Below are 17,546 nucleotides of genomic sequence, written 5' to 3'. Positions count from 1 at the left end.
TCATTTGTAGTTAGTAACATTTTTAGATACTATACCATCTTGAGGATTTAATAACTTCAAAAATCCACTTTTCTGTTCCCATTTAAGTTGAAAAAGCTGCATCATTTCAGAGTTGAAACAAGCTTCTTTTTTTTTTTGTCACTGTCCGGATACCTTAGTTTGTCAGAGTCAAATTGATACTCCTAATGCTTGATGGATTTATCAATTATTGTAGTACCTTTGTCAGCTCTAAATACTGGATTCTCACTTCATTAACAAAGAAACTACATCTGAAATAGTAGAGGTATCCTCGTCCAGGATTTGTATGCTAACTGACAGCTTTAGCATGGACTGCTGGCATAGAGAGAGGAGAAAAATTGTGATGAGAACAGCTCTAGATTTAATATTTACATGCAGAAGAGCTTTTTACACTGCTGTCATCCATATTTATCTGCCTTACATTCCATGTTTCTGAAGCATTTGTCACTTGTACTGATCAGCAGAAAGGAGAAAATTACTCACAAATCAGAATCAACCTTCAACCATTTTTGTGAGGTACTATCAATTTGGCACCGTCTTCAAATGACATATTTGCATTAACTCTAACACCTCTTGCAGGCAAAATGGTCTGGCAAACCATATACAAGCACAGAAAAGCATGACCTAGAGGCGTAAAGCATCATTTCAGGCTTTTTAAGAACCACATTATGTCTTCTGCTTAAATTCTGCACCATCTGAATATATAATAAATGCATTCAAAGAACAGCTCACTAGAATGTCTGGAATCCCTTCATATCTACCCTGACAGACCAAGATAAAGCATTACTAATTCAACCCTACTCTGAACGTATCTAAGAGGAACAGAATTAGTATTTAGACTTTCTCTGTTATAATGTTCGCTCTTTCTCCTCTCATGTTCGAGGCATCCAAAGCTCGTCATTGACTGCAGACTACAGAACATCAGAATAAGGCTCTCAGTTTGTCATGTTGAAGCTATGCCACCTTGTACAAAGCATTTAAATTTATTACAGTTCTGAAATAAAGCAGCAAGCCCAATTCTAGTAAACAGGATGATATACAATTACAGTGACTGCTTGTATTTTGAGTCTCTTTCAGAGAAGATCAAGAGTGCCTGTGACAAGCCTGAATTCATGCCCACCTTCCAGACTACTCCCACACAGTGAGAAATTTAATTCCTTTTGACAATATTTAATCTGTAATGAGCAAGCTTTTACACAATTATCCATTTATATGTAATAAAATTGAACTTTCTGAAAGAAATACTGAGCATCTCCCTACCCATTAGGAAGCAAAAACACTCTTCAACCAGAAAATACTTAAAGCTTTATTCCCTTTAGTAGATGAGATTTGTCTGAGAGGAGTTGCCAGTACTCTCCATTTTGCAGAAAAAGTAAAAGTGAAAACATAAGAACTCACATGGGAAGTTTGTTCTGCACAGCAGCTGTACTGTCCCTTGGATCCTGTTCTTCTAAACGTACAGGATTACAAAGCCCTATCTTCTGGATATAAATTCAGGTTCCTTTCCATAGTGCAGATAAGGCTTGACTCCAGCTCAGATAATCAAGAAAAGTCCACGGACCAGATCTACTACCAGCACACAGCAGAGCATCCCTGTCCTTTCAAAAGACAGCATGGGCTTTCCCAATAGCTATTCTAAACAAGAACGTTAGTATTTAGATTTTATGGAAAGTTGACACTAAAGAAAGAGAATCTTTCAAATGGCACTTTTTCTCCTCTTCCTGTCACTCTTGCTTTCTCTCCTTTCAATCTCAACTGTCTACACATATCAACATTTAAACGAAGAAAAACATCCAGATTAGAAATACCATCTATGTAAGCTTCCCTATTTGTTACATTCTGTTCTTTGCAATTTTAAATGTGGTATTTATAAGATAGCTCTTCCTGATCATTAGATAAACATAGAATTCTATGTCAGAATTTCAAATAGGTGCCGAAGTATAAAGGGTATGCAAACATACAAATTCATTGAAGCAATATTTCACTAAAGTTTGTTCAAAGTTGAAACTCCTGCAAATTACTTGGCATGGTCTAAGAGAAAAACACTGATGATGCAAAGAAAACTATTTAGAAAGAAGTCTTCCAGGCAAAATGAAGAAAAAGAATGAAGATAAAAGCAGAAAACAGAAGCAGATTTGAAATTTCCAATGAAAGCTACCCCAAGGAAGTAAGAAATTGCAGAATCATATGATGATTGAATGGCTTGGGTTGGAAAGGATCTAAAGATCATCTAGTTCCAATCTCCTGCTATGGACAGGATTGGTAACCACAACATCAGCCACTTGATTAGGTTGCCCAGCTCCCCACCCAACCTGGCAAATTCTAACAATCTTCTGTTTTTGTTGCATTCTTTTTTTAAACATTAGTAGTAACATTTTTTGGAGGCACGAATCAAGTTCCACAGAACATTGAATGTCCAACATACTTCCATGCAGCAATATATTAACACCTAATCATAAAGAAATATTAGGAATTCAAAAATATCAACAGAATAGTTTCTACTTCCCCTAGAATACACTGCCTAATTTTAGAGTGTGCATATACCAGTTCAAGACTATCACTGTCTGAAACTGAAGATGAGAAGAAAGAAGTTTACAGAGTGAGTTCCTTCGGTAGTTTGTTTTAAGCTGTACTTTTTTGCATAAAATAAAGCATGTTCCTAAGCCCAGAATCAGCATTAATTTAAATGTAATTATTTCTTTCTTCCATTCCAGAAAAGATTCTACTATTCTGAAGATATGATTTATAATTCGTTTTCAACATGTTTTTTGTGTGCTTACCAACATTCTTCTGTGCATTTATTTCAAGAATACCTTAGAATTCCCATAGAATAGACTAGAGGACAGCATTAGTACAGGTGGTTAATACTACCTTAAATGTAAGAGCAATCTCCTTAAGATATACCATTACTATCCTTTTATAAACATTTAGTTATGTAGCATGAAAATTACACTTACCTTAGGGAATTGCTTTACTGGAATCAAAACTTTTTGCCCCAACTTCATATTTTTATTGATGACCACATCAATATATTTTTCTTCCTCCTTTCCTTCTCCCTTCTGGTATTTTTCAATTTCTGTTAAAAGAAAAATGTTTGTTATTTTCTTAGCTTAATATTGCTATTTGAAAGCTAAGAATCTTCAAAGACAATATGAATTAAAAATAATAACTTCAGAAATATTACTTTATAGCATGACACTATTATAAGTAATACACATTGCGTAAAAGAATGGAGTAAACCATGTTTTTCATTTACAGCATTTTTAATATTTACATTCAGGTCATTATCTTAAATTATCAGTGCAAGCATTTTAGATTTTTTTTTTAACTTAATATTTAGGATACGTTTATACATTGTATAGCTCAAGCAAGGAAAAAAAAATATTTTGTCTTAGATATTTTACTTTTAGAATTCAAAAATTTATCACATAGTTTAATTATTATATGTTATTACATATACATTTGTATATAAAGCTCTATAAAGTATGCAGTTGTAATAGTGGTCGTCTACCGCAAAAGTGTCAACTCAAGTTCTCAAAATTTCAGAATTGCAACTAAAGCACATCGGAATAACACTCATCTGAGATCTCTAGGCACAACCCAAGATGACAATTAGGAATGAGATTTAAAAGTAATGAGATGAGAAGAAACTCAGGCCTCCTCTTCTGCAGACTGAACAACTCCATTTCCCTCACAGCTGCTCCTCCTAAGTTTGTTCTCTAGTTCCTTCACCTAACCTGAAGGTTTCTGAAAGAACAGGCCTCCCTAGCTACATTTTCGAAGCTACTTGGCAAGATCCCAGAAAATTTAATCATACGAATTCTAACAGCGTAAACATTTGGGAAGATCCATATTCTGTAAAGCAACCTTCTTCCAGTGCCCTTTATACTGCAGCACATTAATAAAAAATTGAATTTCAGTACATGGCCCTGCAAAATGGTGACAACAGAGAAATATTTCAACCACTGAATCTCAGTGGTTGAAATCTTTGTTGAATCTCTCAACAATGGAATTTACATGGGTTTTGCAGATGCCACTTTATGGACCGGAGAATTATAAGCAGTAAGATAGATGTAAAGTTATATTGAAATTCACTCCCAGATGAAATTAAGACTGAAATTTTGCAGAGCATGATGTTCCAGCTCACAGAAAGCAGGTGAATGATGTGTTAAGAATTCTGAATTTCTGAATCCATGCAGACTCAAAGTGCAGTACTACTGCAGTACTCTGAAATATAAATGAACTACTTCCAACACCTCTGCTTCCTCATATAACAAGGACAAGGGAAGGCTCTCATTTTTTCAGATAACAAGATCAGACACCCAAAGTTTTATGTTTTAGGAGTGCAAAGCAAACTATGACATCGATTTTTAGCACTACAGTTTGTACACGCTAAGTATGAATCCTCAAAACTCAGAACTACACAACCAGAAGGATGAAGATCTATAGCAAGATTTTATATCAATGTTTATCACATAGTAAAATTGTAATAAAAGAAGTTCTATTCTTATGACTGAAGCAAATACAACCATAATGAACTTTAATAGGAGGACTAGAAGTTGTTTAGAAAGGCAGAATAACATAATCTGACTGCATTCAAGATCCAAACACTACACGACAGTGCATTAATTTCATTTTGAAACAGATCAGTGCACAGAAGACTCCCAGTAGTTAGATAGATACAAAATCTTCAGACATTTTCAGTAGCTGTAATTAATGATAAAGTCAAGTCATCTTTATAGAGTAATCTAAGCTCACAGAGTAGAAGTCGCTCTAAGACTCAAATTCAGAAGTTCATTGTGTTTTTATCAATGGGTAGATACAGATAAAAAATCATTTTCTCCTGGTGAGAATGCAAGATTACAGTATATTACATACTGCAGTCCTACTCAGTCCACCAGAGGAATTTTCATAGAAGTTGCACTAGTAGATCCAAAAAATTCCAAATTAGAACTGTAAATTTGCAAATTAATCCTTGTTAAAGGATATTCATGGAAAACACTAATAAGTATGAAACAACTGAATGTTTCAGGAACATCTGAAGGTCTCAGGCTTGTAAATGTTGAAGTATTACAAGCAAGGTCCTAAAAACATCACAGTAACATTCCTCAGATGACCAACTGCATAAATTCCTTCAAAGCTCAGTGAAGTGTTACTTGCATGTTCTAAATCTTAGCTCATATTATCGTTTGAGTTTAGTATTAGAAGAAGTTGTTGATGGCAACCTCAACACAATATTTATTATTTTGATTTACTTAAGAGAGTAAGATTAAAAAGGTCATAGAAACAGCATCATCTTCTTGCACTAATAATCACTCAACATGAAGTAGCCAGTAAGTTTTGGAAAAAAAAAAAAAGAAAACAACATTCATTTCTCTGAAGAGCTGCTTTTGTACCTCTAATAAGCTATGTACTTTTATTGACCATGTTAAGAATAGCCATTTCCATATTTCCTCTAATTCCCACTACTTAAAAAAGCCTCCATTTGATTGAAGAAGCTACTGAAACTCATGAGATTGACAATCGTTAGCAAAATGGATTACATTTTCCCCTATTTTACTTCAAATTCAAATTAATTCTTTTTCGTCTGAGCAGCCATAAAGTACACTGACATAGCATTACAAAACAAGAGTTTACTCATATTATTTTCAAATTAATCAAAACAGCCTAGGACTTCTTGAATGTTCACTGAACTACCGACAAAAGTTATCCTGAGAGCAAAAAATTTTATCACAGATTTGTTTTTCCTCTGATTTCATTACACTCAAAACTAAGATGAATATGAAATAAAACTAAGCATTGAATTAAGCATCGAATCAGATTTGCACAAGTCACTTGCTATTTATCATCCACGTACATGAAGCTCTAGATAATTAGGGAAAAATCATGCCCAATCACATAGCAAATCCAATCAGATTTCCAAGGTCAAATGGACAGGAAGATTTGCTTTTTCTTAATCCTTAGATTACATTCACTGCTGCTTAGCTATATGAAGTAATGACATCTCTGAGATCACAAATAGTAAATGAACATGTGATTAAAGCTTTTCCTAATACTAGATATTAAAATCCCATGTTCTCAGATCAAGAATACAACTAATGCAATAGTAGAGGAATTTAGCTGGATGAATAAATAACTGCATGTTTGGTTTTTTTCCCCTTTTTTCCTTTTTTTTTTTTTTTTTTTTTGCTTTACATTTAATCATAGCAGAGATCTAAGCAATGATTACTTCTCAGTTAATTCACCAAACAACATTGCTAGATACATTAGATAATGACAAAGTAGAACTGCTTCATGTTAATCTCAAGGTAGAATTAATCTTCCTATAAAAGAGCTACAAGCTAGAATTCCAGGTCACTCTGCTAAGCCAATCCAAGTACCTGCATTTAATGCAGAATGATGTGATAGTGTGTATTTGTCTCTCGTAAATCAATTTGCAAATCAGTGCAAGACAAAACGTCAAACTCAAAGTAAACAAGTGTATATTGCATTTATACTTAATACAGTGTTAACAAAACAATACAAACAAGAATCAGTTAAATCTGGAAATCCTTAAGGAAGGATATCGCTTTTCCTCTGACTCAGAAGATTTATTAGAGACCTTAGTAAATTCAAGTGATTTCCTTAATTTTCCTACGTCAGATGAAAAGTAGGTGAAGAATACAAGGTTAAACTTCTAGGACACTGAAATGTTTTCAAAAAACAGGGTGCTGATGAAAATGCATTGTGGTTCCACTAGAAAAAATATTCACATTAATTTTCAAAATCAAAATACTGTAAGAATATTATAATTTATGAATGCTCTTAAATAGAGGTTGATGGCAAAATATGCTAAAGATGTTTTGGAAGCTACTAACAGCACAATAGCATACCATTGCATATTCTCAGCAAATCTAGTTCTGGACTCCCCAACACAAAAGGGACATGGACATCCCAGGTAGAACTGTTTTGCCTATAGATGAAAGCTGTGAGGGATGTCAGTGTTCGTAAAGTGAGGATGCAAAGAGGACGGAGCCAGGCTCTCCTCAGTAGTGTCTAGCATGAGGACATAAGGCAATGAGCACAAATTGGAACACTGGAACTTCCCCTTGATCTTCAAAAAGCTGTGTGGATGACAGCACTAGCACAGATCGCCCCGAGAGGCTGCAAAGTCTCCTCTGAAATCTCTAAAAACTGCTGGGATGTAGTCCTGGGTAACCTGCTCTGAGTGTCTGCTTGAGCAGAGATTGCACCAGATGGACCCATAGGTCCCTTCCAACCTCAGTCATTCAGAAAGTATCATCTTATGAAAGTTAAAAAAAAAAGAAAAAGAAAAAGAAAACCTCTGCTATTGGCCAGATAAAATACTGATCTAGATGGATATGTGGTCTGACAGTACAGTCATTCCTCACGCTTTCACGTTTGGGGGGAAAAAAAATACATCAGTAAAAACAATAGCACTACACTTTGGCTCACTAGGTTGCATTTTTATACAGATCTACATTAAAAAAATACACATAAGCTTTGAGAAAAGCAAGCTTCCAAAGGAGGAAAAGATTATTCTTAGTAGTAGCAGAATTTCAGAGTAGTTTAATGGAGAAAGAACAAGGACAATATTATCTGCCCTGTTTCAAACTTTCTACAACTCTTCCAGCACGGAGCATCGTTAAGCACTTCTGAAGCAGCCTTTGGGATTAAAGGACTACATTTATACCACACATGAAATTCTCCAGCATTCCATACTATTTTTCTTATTTGAAAATTTTCACTGTAACAAATCTACACTTGGATCTCAGGAGATCCACATTTTAAGCTTACGAATTCTGAAAATGCTGGCAAAGGCAAATTAGAGTACTAGAGTAATCAAGAAAATGAAAATAGCCTCACAGACTTCAAAATAATGGACAAATATTTGAGGTGTGATTACATCTAGATCCATTCTGAATAGTTATAAGAGACTTGAATGAAAAATACTATAAAATTGTAAATGTTCAATGCAGCTGCTCTACTACTGTACCCATCCACATTCATTATTTCACAAATTCTACCCATATTCTTCAGTTATCATTTTAGTAGTCTGAAAAAAAAAAAAAAAAAAAAGTGATTTTTAACACAAATTTAGCCTCATCAGTAGTTCATAACTTGGAATTGGTATGAAATGAAATATTTCAATCATGAACTATGTGTAAAAAGCTGGAATTCATTTTAGCAAATGTACATTATTACAATAGTTGAAATCAGAACAACTGTCTTTTTTTATATGCCATTGCCTTTGTAAAAGCAATTGACAATGAATCTGATTTAAAAGTACAATAAAATGAGTGGTTCATGCTAGAATGATGTCTGCAGCATTCAACATTCTCAAATTAATAACATCCATGTTGAAGGACTTAAACCAATCTTCATAATAAATTGCATTCACAAACATCTTAAGTTCTCTAACCCAGTCTGAGTACAACTGTCTGCAGTGATCTGAAAATACATTTCAGTCACCAATATGACAAATTTGAATAGGCTTTTTATTTAAGCAATTCAAAACTGATTGAACAACTATTACCTCCACACCAAAAATGCATATAGTAAAATTTATTCAGACTTACTAACGTTAAAACTGTTGTAAGAGAAGTAGCAACTAAGATATTAGTAGATGTTCATTCAGTCTCAGCTCAGGAAAACAAGGTGTAAACATAGGCTCCAGCCCCAGATTCCCATACCACTTCACTAAAAATTATTATTTATCTTATTGTGAGTAGAGCTTTGGAACTCATCTATATTATAAAGTGCTAAAAGTTCCCAAATGATTCACCTAATGTTGACAATTTTCTTCAGAGAAGAAAGCTCATACATAGCTAGTTCAGGAATCCACTAACTACAAAAACATCAACTCCTTTGTTCCAGGATTGCAGAAAAAAATCCAAAGGCAACTAAAACATATATACCCTATGTGGATCACTTTGAAAGTAATGCCTCCTATTTGTTTCCATGGAAACTACAACAAAGAGCACAGTAACACTATTTATACAGCAAATTGTCAGCTACAAAACTCTACACTGAAATGTAGTCACCATCATTAGCTAAGTATTTTCACCTGCATACCACACTCACAAAAATCTGCACCAGCAGGGGTGATTCACTGTTCCACAGCTGCTATGACAGCATCATTGCTAAGAAAATCTATCCCAAGCAGTCCACCTTTCAATGTGATAACATCCACTGCTTGGTCTCCATAAATGTTTAGCAAGCATCAATGAATATCAATGGGTGCTTTTTTTTTTTTCCTCATGGAGGAACTCAATGACACATCTTTACTTCACACACACTTCTGTGTTAGACAGCATTTTGTCAGACTGTCCCTCTGCTGCCATCTGTCACATGGTAACAAAATGTAACCGATTATTGGTGGGAGGGTTCAACCTTCACTGCTATATCATCAGCATTTATCTCCGAGGTTATGGACCAACATGATAAAATAGGATGGTATTACTTTCAGAGCACCCTTCATACATTTCATGAGCGGTGTCCCCCAGGGCTCAGTACTGGATTGAGTGCACCCTCAGTAAGTTTGCAGATGACACCACGTTGAGAGGGAGTGTTGATCTGCCAGAGGGGAGAAAGGCACCACACAGGAACCTGGATAGACTGGATTGATGGGCCAAGGTTAACTGTATGAGTTTCAATAGGGCCAAGTGTCAGGTCCTGCAGTTTGGTCACAAAAACCCCAGGCAACCATACAGGCTTGGGGAGGAGTGGCTGGAAAGCTGCCTGATGGAAAGGGACCTTGGTGTACTGATGGACAGTCGGCTGAATATGAGCCAGCAGTGTGCCCAGGTGGCCAAGAAGGCCAATGGCATCCTGGCTTGGATCAGAAATGCTGTGGTGAGCAGGACTAGGGAAGTCATCCTGCCCCTGTACTTGGCACTGGTGAGGCCTCACCTTGAGTACTGTGTTCTGTTTTGTGCACGTCAGTACAGAAAGGACATGGAGGTGCTGCAGCAGGTCCAAAGGAGGGCAACAAGGCTTGTGAAGGGCTTGGAGAATATGCCCTACGAGGAGAGACTGGAGGAACCAGGGCTGTTTAGTCTGGGGAAAAGGAGGCTGAGGGGAGACCATACTGCTCTCTTCCAATATCTGAAAGGTGCTTACAGTGAGATCGGGGTTGGTCTCTTCTCACTGGTGACAGGACGAGGGGAAATGGACTCAAGTTGTGCCAGGGTAAGTTTAGGTTGGATATCAGGAAAAAGTTGTTTACAGAAAGGGTTGTTAAGCCCTGGAATAGGCTCCCCAGGGAGGTGCTTGAATCCCCATCCCTGGATGTGTTTAAAAACTGTTTGGACGTGGTGCTCAGGGACATGATTTAGCGGAGGGTTGTTAGTTAGGGTAGTATGGTTGGACTCAATGATCTTAAAGGTCTTTTCCAAACTGAGCAACTCTATGATTCTATAAACGATACCTAATACCCTACAGAAATTAAATGTACTTTATCATCACACACACACAAAAAAAAAGAAAAAAAAAAAGAAAAAAAAAAAAAAAGAATTCACTTCCAGGTCTTGCCCTTCTTCAAAAACGCCTCACGTTGCTTCCTAAATATTCAAAATAACACTGGGCAGGGGATTGGATCTTCTGAAGTTTCTTTAAGCCTCAAGTACCTTGTGATCCTGTCCACAGACTCACAGAATCACTACGGTTGGAAAAGACCTCTAAGATTGTCTAGTCCAACCATTAACCCATGCCTGTGACTGCTCTGGACCATGTCATTCAGTGCAACATCTATCCTTCTCTTGAACACCTTCAGAGATGGTGACGCCACCACCTCCCTGGGCAGCTTATTCCAATACCTCACCACACATTCTGAGAAGAAATTCATAGAATCACAGAACGGCCTGGGTTGAAAAGGACCACAATGATAACCTAGTTTCAACCCCCCTACTACGTGCAGGGTCACCAACCACCAGACCAGGCTGCCCAGAGACACATCCAGCCTGGCCTCAAATGCCTCCAGGGATGGGGCATCCACAACCTCCTTGGGCAACCTGTTCCAGTGTGTCGCCACTCTCCTTGTGGAGAAACTTCCTCCTAATATCCAACCTAAACCTCCCATCTCAGTTTAAGACCATTCTCCCTTGTCCGATCGCTATCCACCCTCATAAACAAATGTTCCCCCTCCTTTTTATTCACTCCCTTTAGGTACTGGAAGGCCACAATGAGGTCTTCTCAGAGCCTTCTCTTCTCCAGGCTAAACAAGCCCAAGTTCCCTCAACTTTTCCTCATAGGAGAGGTGTTCCAGCCCTCTTGATCACCTTAGTGGTTCTCTTGTGGACCTGATCCAAGAGCTCTGCGTCTTTCATGCACTGGGTGTCCCAGGCCTGGATGCAGTACCCCAGATGGGGCCCCACAAGAGCCAAGTAGAGGGGAGCAATCACCTCCCTCTCCCTGCTGGCCACTCATCTTTTAATGCAGCCCAGAGCATAATTGGCCTTCCTCTTGGACATTGCTCACAACCATTGGATTGCAACCATCTAATTAACCTTAGGGGTTGGATGGGACCTCTAGGGATTGTCAGGTTCAAATGCCTGCTAAAACAGGTTCCCTACAGTATGTTACTCCAGTAGGTGTTCAGACTGGTCTTGAAAACCTCCAGGGAAGGAGACTCCATGAACTCGGGGCAGCCTGCTCCAGTGCACTGTCACTCTCAGAGTAGTTAAGTTCTTCCTTGTGTTTGTATGGAACTTCCTGTGTTCCCACTTTTGCCTGTTCCACCTAGCTCTACCACTACACGCCACTGAAAAAAGCTTCACCCCATCCTTTTGATTCTCACAGTATCAGTAACTACTGCAGGTTTCTCAGCATATAGTCCAGTTGGGTTTTAAACACCTCTGAATACAGAGTTGTACCAGATCATTTTTAAGTACTTATTGTATAATACCAAACAGACTTGATGTGGATTATGAGCAATGTCCAAGCAGAAATCAGTGAGAAGTGGCATTCTTATGAGGTCTAGTACTGGGAGTGGCATTACCTAACATGTTTTTCAGAAGCACAGCAGTAGAACTGAGTGCTCTCTCAGCACATTTGCCAGCAACACCAGTGTGGTACGGCTGACAAACTGGAGGGAAGATATACCATACCAGAGGTGCCTAGAAAGGCTTGGGAGTTGGGCTTGCACAGACCTCATGAAGTTACAAATCATCTTGAGCACAATCACACTGCATGAGCAGGACAGCCATGAGATAAGGCTTAACAAGCTTGGGCTCCTAAAAGGTAGGTCCTGCCTGAATAGCCTCATCTCCTCCTCAGGGCAGCAGACTCAGCTGGTGAATGAGGGAAAGGCTATTGAAGTAGACTACATAGACTTCACCTAAGTCTCAGCCACTGTCTCCCACAGTATTCCAGAGAAGCTGGCAGCCCATGGCTCAAACAGGTACTCTCTCTGCTGGGTAAAGAACAAGCTAGATGGCCAGGCCCAGAGAGTGACAGTGAATGAGCTACTGACAGGTCAAGGGCAGTGATGCCCAGGAGTCAGTAGTAGGGCCCATTAAGATCTTTATTGACAATTTGTATGAGTAAATTGAGTGCAACTTCAGTAAGTTTTCATATGATGCCAAGCTAGGGGGGAAAGTGTTGATCTGCTTGAGGGCAGGAAGGCCCTACAGAGGGATGTGGACAGGCTGGAAAGATGGGCCAAAACCAACTATACGAGCTTCAACAAAACCAAACAAGTCCAGCACTTTAGCAATAACAAGATGCAAAGCTACAGGCTTGGTGCAGAGTGTCTAAAAAGTTGTGTGAACAAAAAGCATCAGGGATATTAGCCAAAGCTCAGCTGAGCATGAGCTATCAGTGTGCCCACAAGGCCAAGGCAGTTCAGAGCATTCTGGCTTGTATCAGAAACAGTGTAGCTAGCTGGAGTAGGGAAGTTACAGTTCCCCTGCAAGCAGATCCCATCAGACCACAACTCAGTCCCCTGGTCACAGCCAAAGGGTCATGATCAACAGCACTATGTCTGGGTGGAGGCCAGTCAGAAGAGGTGTTCCCCAAGGGTTGGTGTTGGGACTGGTGCTCTTCAACATCTTCATCACTGACATAGGAGATGGCATCGAGTGTACCCTCAGCAAGTTTGCAGACAACACTAAGCTGAGAAGCACAGTCAATACACTGGAGGGAAGGGAAGCCATCCAGAGGGACCTGGACAGGCTGGAGAAGTGGGCCCATGTGAACCTAATGAGGTTCAACAAGGCCAAATGAAAGGTATTGCACTTGGGCCGGGGTAATCCCAGGTATTTATACAGACTTGGAGAAGATCTTGAGAGCAGCACTGCAGAGAAGAACTTGGGAGTCCTGGTGGATGAGAAACTGGACATGAACCAGCAGTGTGCACTTGCAGACCTGAAAGCCAGCTGTGTTCTGGGCTGCATTAAAAGAGGAGTGGCCAGCAGGGAGAGGGAGGTGATTGTCCCCCTCTACTCAGCTCTTGTAAGGCCCCATCTGGTGTACTGCATCCAGGCCTGGGGCACCCAGCACAAGAAAGACACAGAGCTCTTGGAACAGGTCCACAAGAGGATCACTAAGGTGATCAAGAGGGCTGGAACACCTCTCCTACGAGGAAAGGTTGCGGAAACTGGGCTTGTTTAGCCTGGAGAAGAGAAGGCTCCAGGGAGACCTCATTGCAGCCTTCCAATACTTGAAGGGAACATATAAAAAAGGAGGGGGAATGGCTGTTTACAGGGGTGGATAGCAATAGGACAAGGGGGACTGGCCTTAAACTGAGACAAGGGAGGTTTAGATTGGATATTAGGAAGTTTCTCCACAAGGAGAGTGGCGACACACTGGAACAGGTTGCCCAAGGAGGTTGTGGATGCCCCACCCCTGGAGGCATTCGAGGCCAGGCTGGATGCATCTCTGGGCAGCCTGGTCTGGTGGTTGGCAACCCTGCACGTAGCAGGGGGGTTGAAACTAGGTTATCATTATCATTCTTTTCAACCCAGACCATTCTATGATTCCATGATTCTATGCTAAGCAACACACTAAAATTTAGTGGAATAATTTATGTGTCATATATACCAACATTCAAGGTAAGACAAAACCCACACTGGTCATATCGGCTTGAGCTATCAAAGATTGAGTAATGCCAGAAAATGCCAAAGCTACCACTGACCACAGCCACCTGCTCCGCCTACATAAACCCACAGATTCAAGTTCCTGCTCTATCACTTCTGTCTGTCAATGAACAATATGAAAAGCACAAACACCAAGAACCTGAGACATCATTACTTGGTGATTCAATGTGTTTAATGTTTAAATTTCTTCAGAACTAGAACCGAAAATACTGATGCTCTCCTTTCCAAAAAAAAAAAAAAGTCATTTTATAGACGAGAGAGGAGAAAGAAGCTGCAAAAAACAAGTTCTTCTATTCAGGAAATGCAGGGTCTCACCTCTCAGAGGATGAAGGTTAGCTGAGAATAAACTCAGTATGCTGTGTTTCACTGCTACAGAAGGGAAATGGAACAGTTTAAGGGTGCATGTGAAAATACTAAAGAAATCATAATGTACACTTATTGTCCCACAAATTCACCTGTAAGTCATTGATCTTGTATTGAGATACACACATTAACATATTGATCATGCTAAGTTTCACACCTCACTTACCTTAATTCACTCACAGTATTTTAGAGCAAGTGCAGGAACAGCTGATCTAGTTAAAAAACAATAACTAAAATGCTTGAATGTGCTGCTTAATATAAAGCTAAGAAATAAAGGTTCTTAAGTGAACTGAATAGGGTCAGATTGCCCATTAACAAAGAAAAACTACAAAGAACATTTGATGAGAAATTAAACTTTCCTAGGTTAAGTCATGAGCAGAAGTAATCACAAATATTTCCACCAGATTCCTGACATGAGGATTTAAAGACTTAACAGTCAGTGTTGCAGAGAAGAGAAATAAATGTTAGACTCCACTGGAGACCGATGTAAACAAAACTACATTCTCAAAATTAATTTTTATTATAGCACCCATTTCTGAAGCTAAACATCTAAACAGGTTATTATTGCCATTTACTATAGCTCAAAAATGTGAATGCTAAATTCTTAGAGCAGAGACAGAAGAAGCTTTTTTCCATTAATTTCATATAGCTTCCATTTTACCCCTTGTATAATAACTCCATTGGCAGTATCCTTTGACAAGAAGCAAGGGATTAACTACGTAGCTGGCCAGAAGCATCTATTCTCTTTAATCTATTCTTCTGAAGAGGCCATCTGCTCTTATTTCTTCATTTCATGTTCTAGCTTGAAATTGCATTCACTATTCTGTTAGGATTTCAATTAGTTGCATGTAAAAGTTTCTACCACATCAGGATGGCTGTCTTGAGGATGAAATGCTCCAAGGTAAAAAAAAAAAAAGGGGGGGGGGGGAAAGGGGCTATTAGCAAAAGCTGATTGACTGTAATTTATACAGCTCAAATAGCTAATTAGTCATCACTGGAGTGAAGGGAAAATAACCCTCTCTAGCATTTGCTTTATTACAACACCGCCTGACATCCAATACGGACAAGTATGTACAGCCAAGTTATAAGGTGCTGAACTTGAACAGAGAAGGGATCACAGTTTTTCCCTCTCACAGCTCTTTTCAGATGATTGTTCAAGGATTTCAAACCTGCTTTGGTAACAGCACCAAAAACTTCCCAATGATGTGCCAAAATGGCTTCAGAAAAATGCAGACAAGCTATTGCTGCACAGTTAGCACCATTTGCATGGACTTATGAATAACAAATAGCTACTTCCAAAGAATTTACTCACCGTAAACTACAGGTTTGAGCTCTATCTAGATATCACTAATAGCCTTCTAGCCAAGACAGCCAGTGGAAGCTCTGGTCATTGCTTTGAGCACACAAGCAAAAGGAAACAACATCCCGCAGACCTACTACATTAAGTACAGCAAATATATTATGTTAGCAATGCTGAGCATATCCACTGAGATCTAGAGAAACTATTATTTACTTGTTGAAAGCAGATCATATCAATTTCTATCAGGCACATTATTTCAATAATCATTTGCTTAGAATTCTTCATAGAACTCATCTCAACCAGCTACTCGCCACTTATGTGATAATGAAATACTCAGCGTTTTTAATTAACCTTATACTGAACTATGAACTATTACTTGGTCTTCCAAACAAGGCCTGTTATTTCAGATGCGTAAATTAAGTGCATCTATGTACATATGACTTATAAATAACAATGATAGTTGCCCTGCACTCTCCATTTAATCAGTGATAATTATGTGATATTCTAAGAACTTACAGTTAAAAGGTTTGGTGAAGTGTTACTCTTAAATCTCAATTTAACACTTAACAAATTGGCCTGAGCCTTACTAGTTAAAGCATACATCAAGAGAACAGCACAGGTCAAAGGTATTTCAGTTCCTATCCACAACTTAATTGCATTTGGAAACTCTGAGTCCCAAGTAAAGTAGCTCTATTATCACTACAGCAAGCAGCCTATGTGTAAGCCTATGCTTGTGATCAAACAGTGAGCAGCAAAGAGACAAAAAAAAAATCTCTGGGACAGAGGAGCAGTGTGATGCAAGAAACACTTTTCATAAGCAGGCCAGTTAGAGCTTTTGTACCCTGAACAACAACTTTTCATATTTACATAGTAAAATTGAGTCATATTAACAGCATGATAATCTAATCACTGAAGTGTCAGTTAACCATACACTGGCTTTCTTTAGGAGGGACCCACAATTCCAGGAGCAGACAGAATATGTTCAGCTACAAAAGTCACTGTGACAAATGAACACTGATGGCATACAGCACTCAGGTTCAGTGCCCTGCTTTCTTCCAAGAGGACCAACATCACTTTCCCAGTATTGTTCCCTCACAGCAGTAGCAGACGCTCGTTAGGCTAAATGCCGGCTCCCCCTGCTGACACACTGTCAGTACGAGAGTCACAGCACGGCTGTCATGCTGAAGATTCAGGCTGCATTTCAAGAAATCACAGAATAGCTCAGCTTGGAAAAAAACAAGTCCAACCGCAACCTGACCATACTATCTTAACTCTAACAACCCTCTAGTAAATCATGTCCCTGAACAGCACATCCAATCCTCAAAACATTGTCAAGGAAAAAAAACCTGAAATTAACAACTGCATGATAGCTCTAATACTTGGTGATTGACTGCTAACAATACTGTTTCTTGATAGAGGTATAGCAAACAAAAAAGTTATCTATTTTCAAAACTATTAAGATACTCTTCAGTTATCCTATAGCAAATTCTACTGTAGAACACTTCCTTCCTTACTTCTCAGAATAACATTTCATAATTACCTGAGAACTCCAAATTGAAAGAATAAAATAAGACTGGAAGAGGTCTTAGAAATACATTCATTCCCTCAAGCATTTTACCATACTCATGGAATTCCTGACAGGTGCTTCACATGGGCTAAACAGGTTTCTGTGAAGTCTTCAAGACAGGCTGCAGTAAAAACACATTTCAGAAACACAAACATTAAGTTTTAAGATATAAATCCTCTGCTGCATGCTTTTATATAGTAGG

At 38.7% G+C, this 17,546-nt stretch overlaps 1 protein-coding gene across 6 annotated transcripts in view; it reads right to left on the bottom strand.

Annotated features, from left to right (window-relative positions):
* KHDRBS3 (KH RNA binding domain containing, signal transduction associated 3) overlaps nucleotides 1-17,546 on the bottom strand; it is an 80,755-nt gene that overhangs the window by 54,359 nt on the left and 8,850 nt on the right. For all 6 annotated transcript variants that reach the window (XR_211861.5, XR_006937138.1, XR_003074072.3 and 3 more), the window contains exon 2: nucleotides 2,976-3,094. Coding sequence is in view for 3 of the 6 variants with exons in the window: in XM_418427.8 (XP_418427.1) it covers nucleotides 2,976-3,094 (119 nt within the window). In the remaining 3 variants the exon portion in view is untranslated. The remainder of the gene's footprint in view (nucleotides 1-2,975; nucleotides 3,095-17,546) is intronic.

Source organism: Gallus gallus, chromosome 2 (genome assembly GCF_016699485.2).
Source record: "Gallus gallus isolate bGalGal1 chromosome 2, bGalGal1.mat.broiler.GRCg7b, whole genome shotgun sequence".
NCBI lineage: Eukaryota > Metazoa > Chordata > Aves > Galliformes > Phasianidae > Gallus > Gallus gallus.
This window is presented reverse-complemented; position numbering and strand designations above follow the sequence as displayed.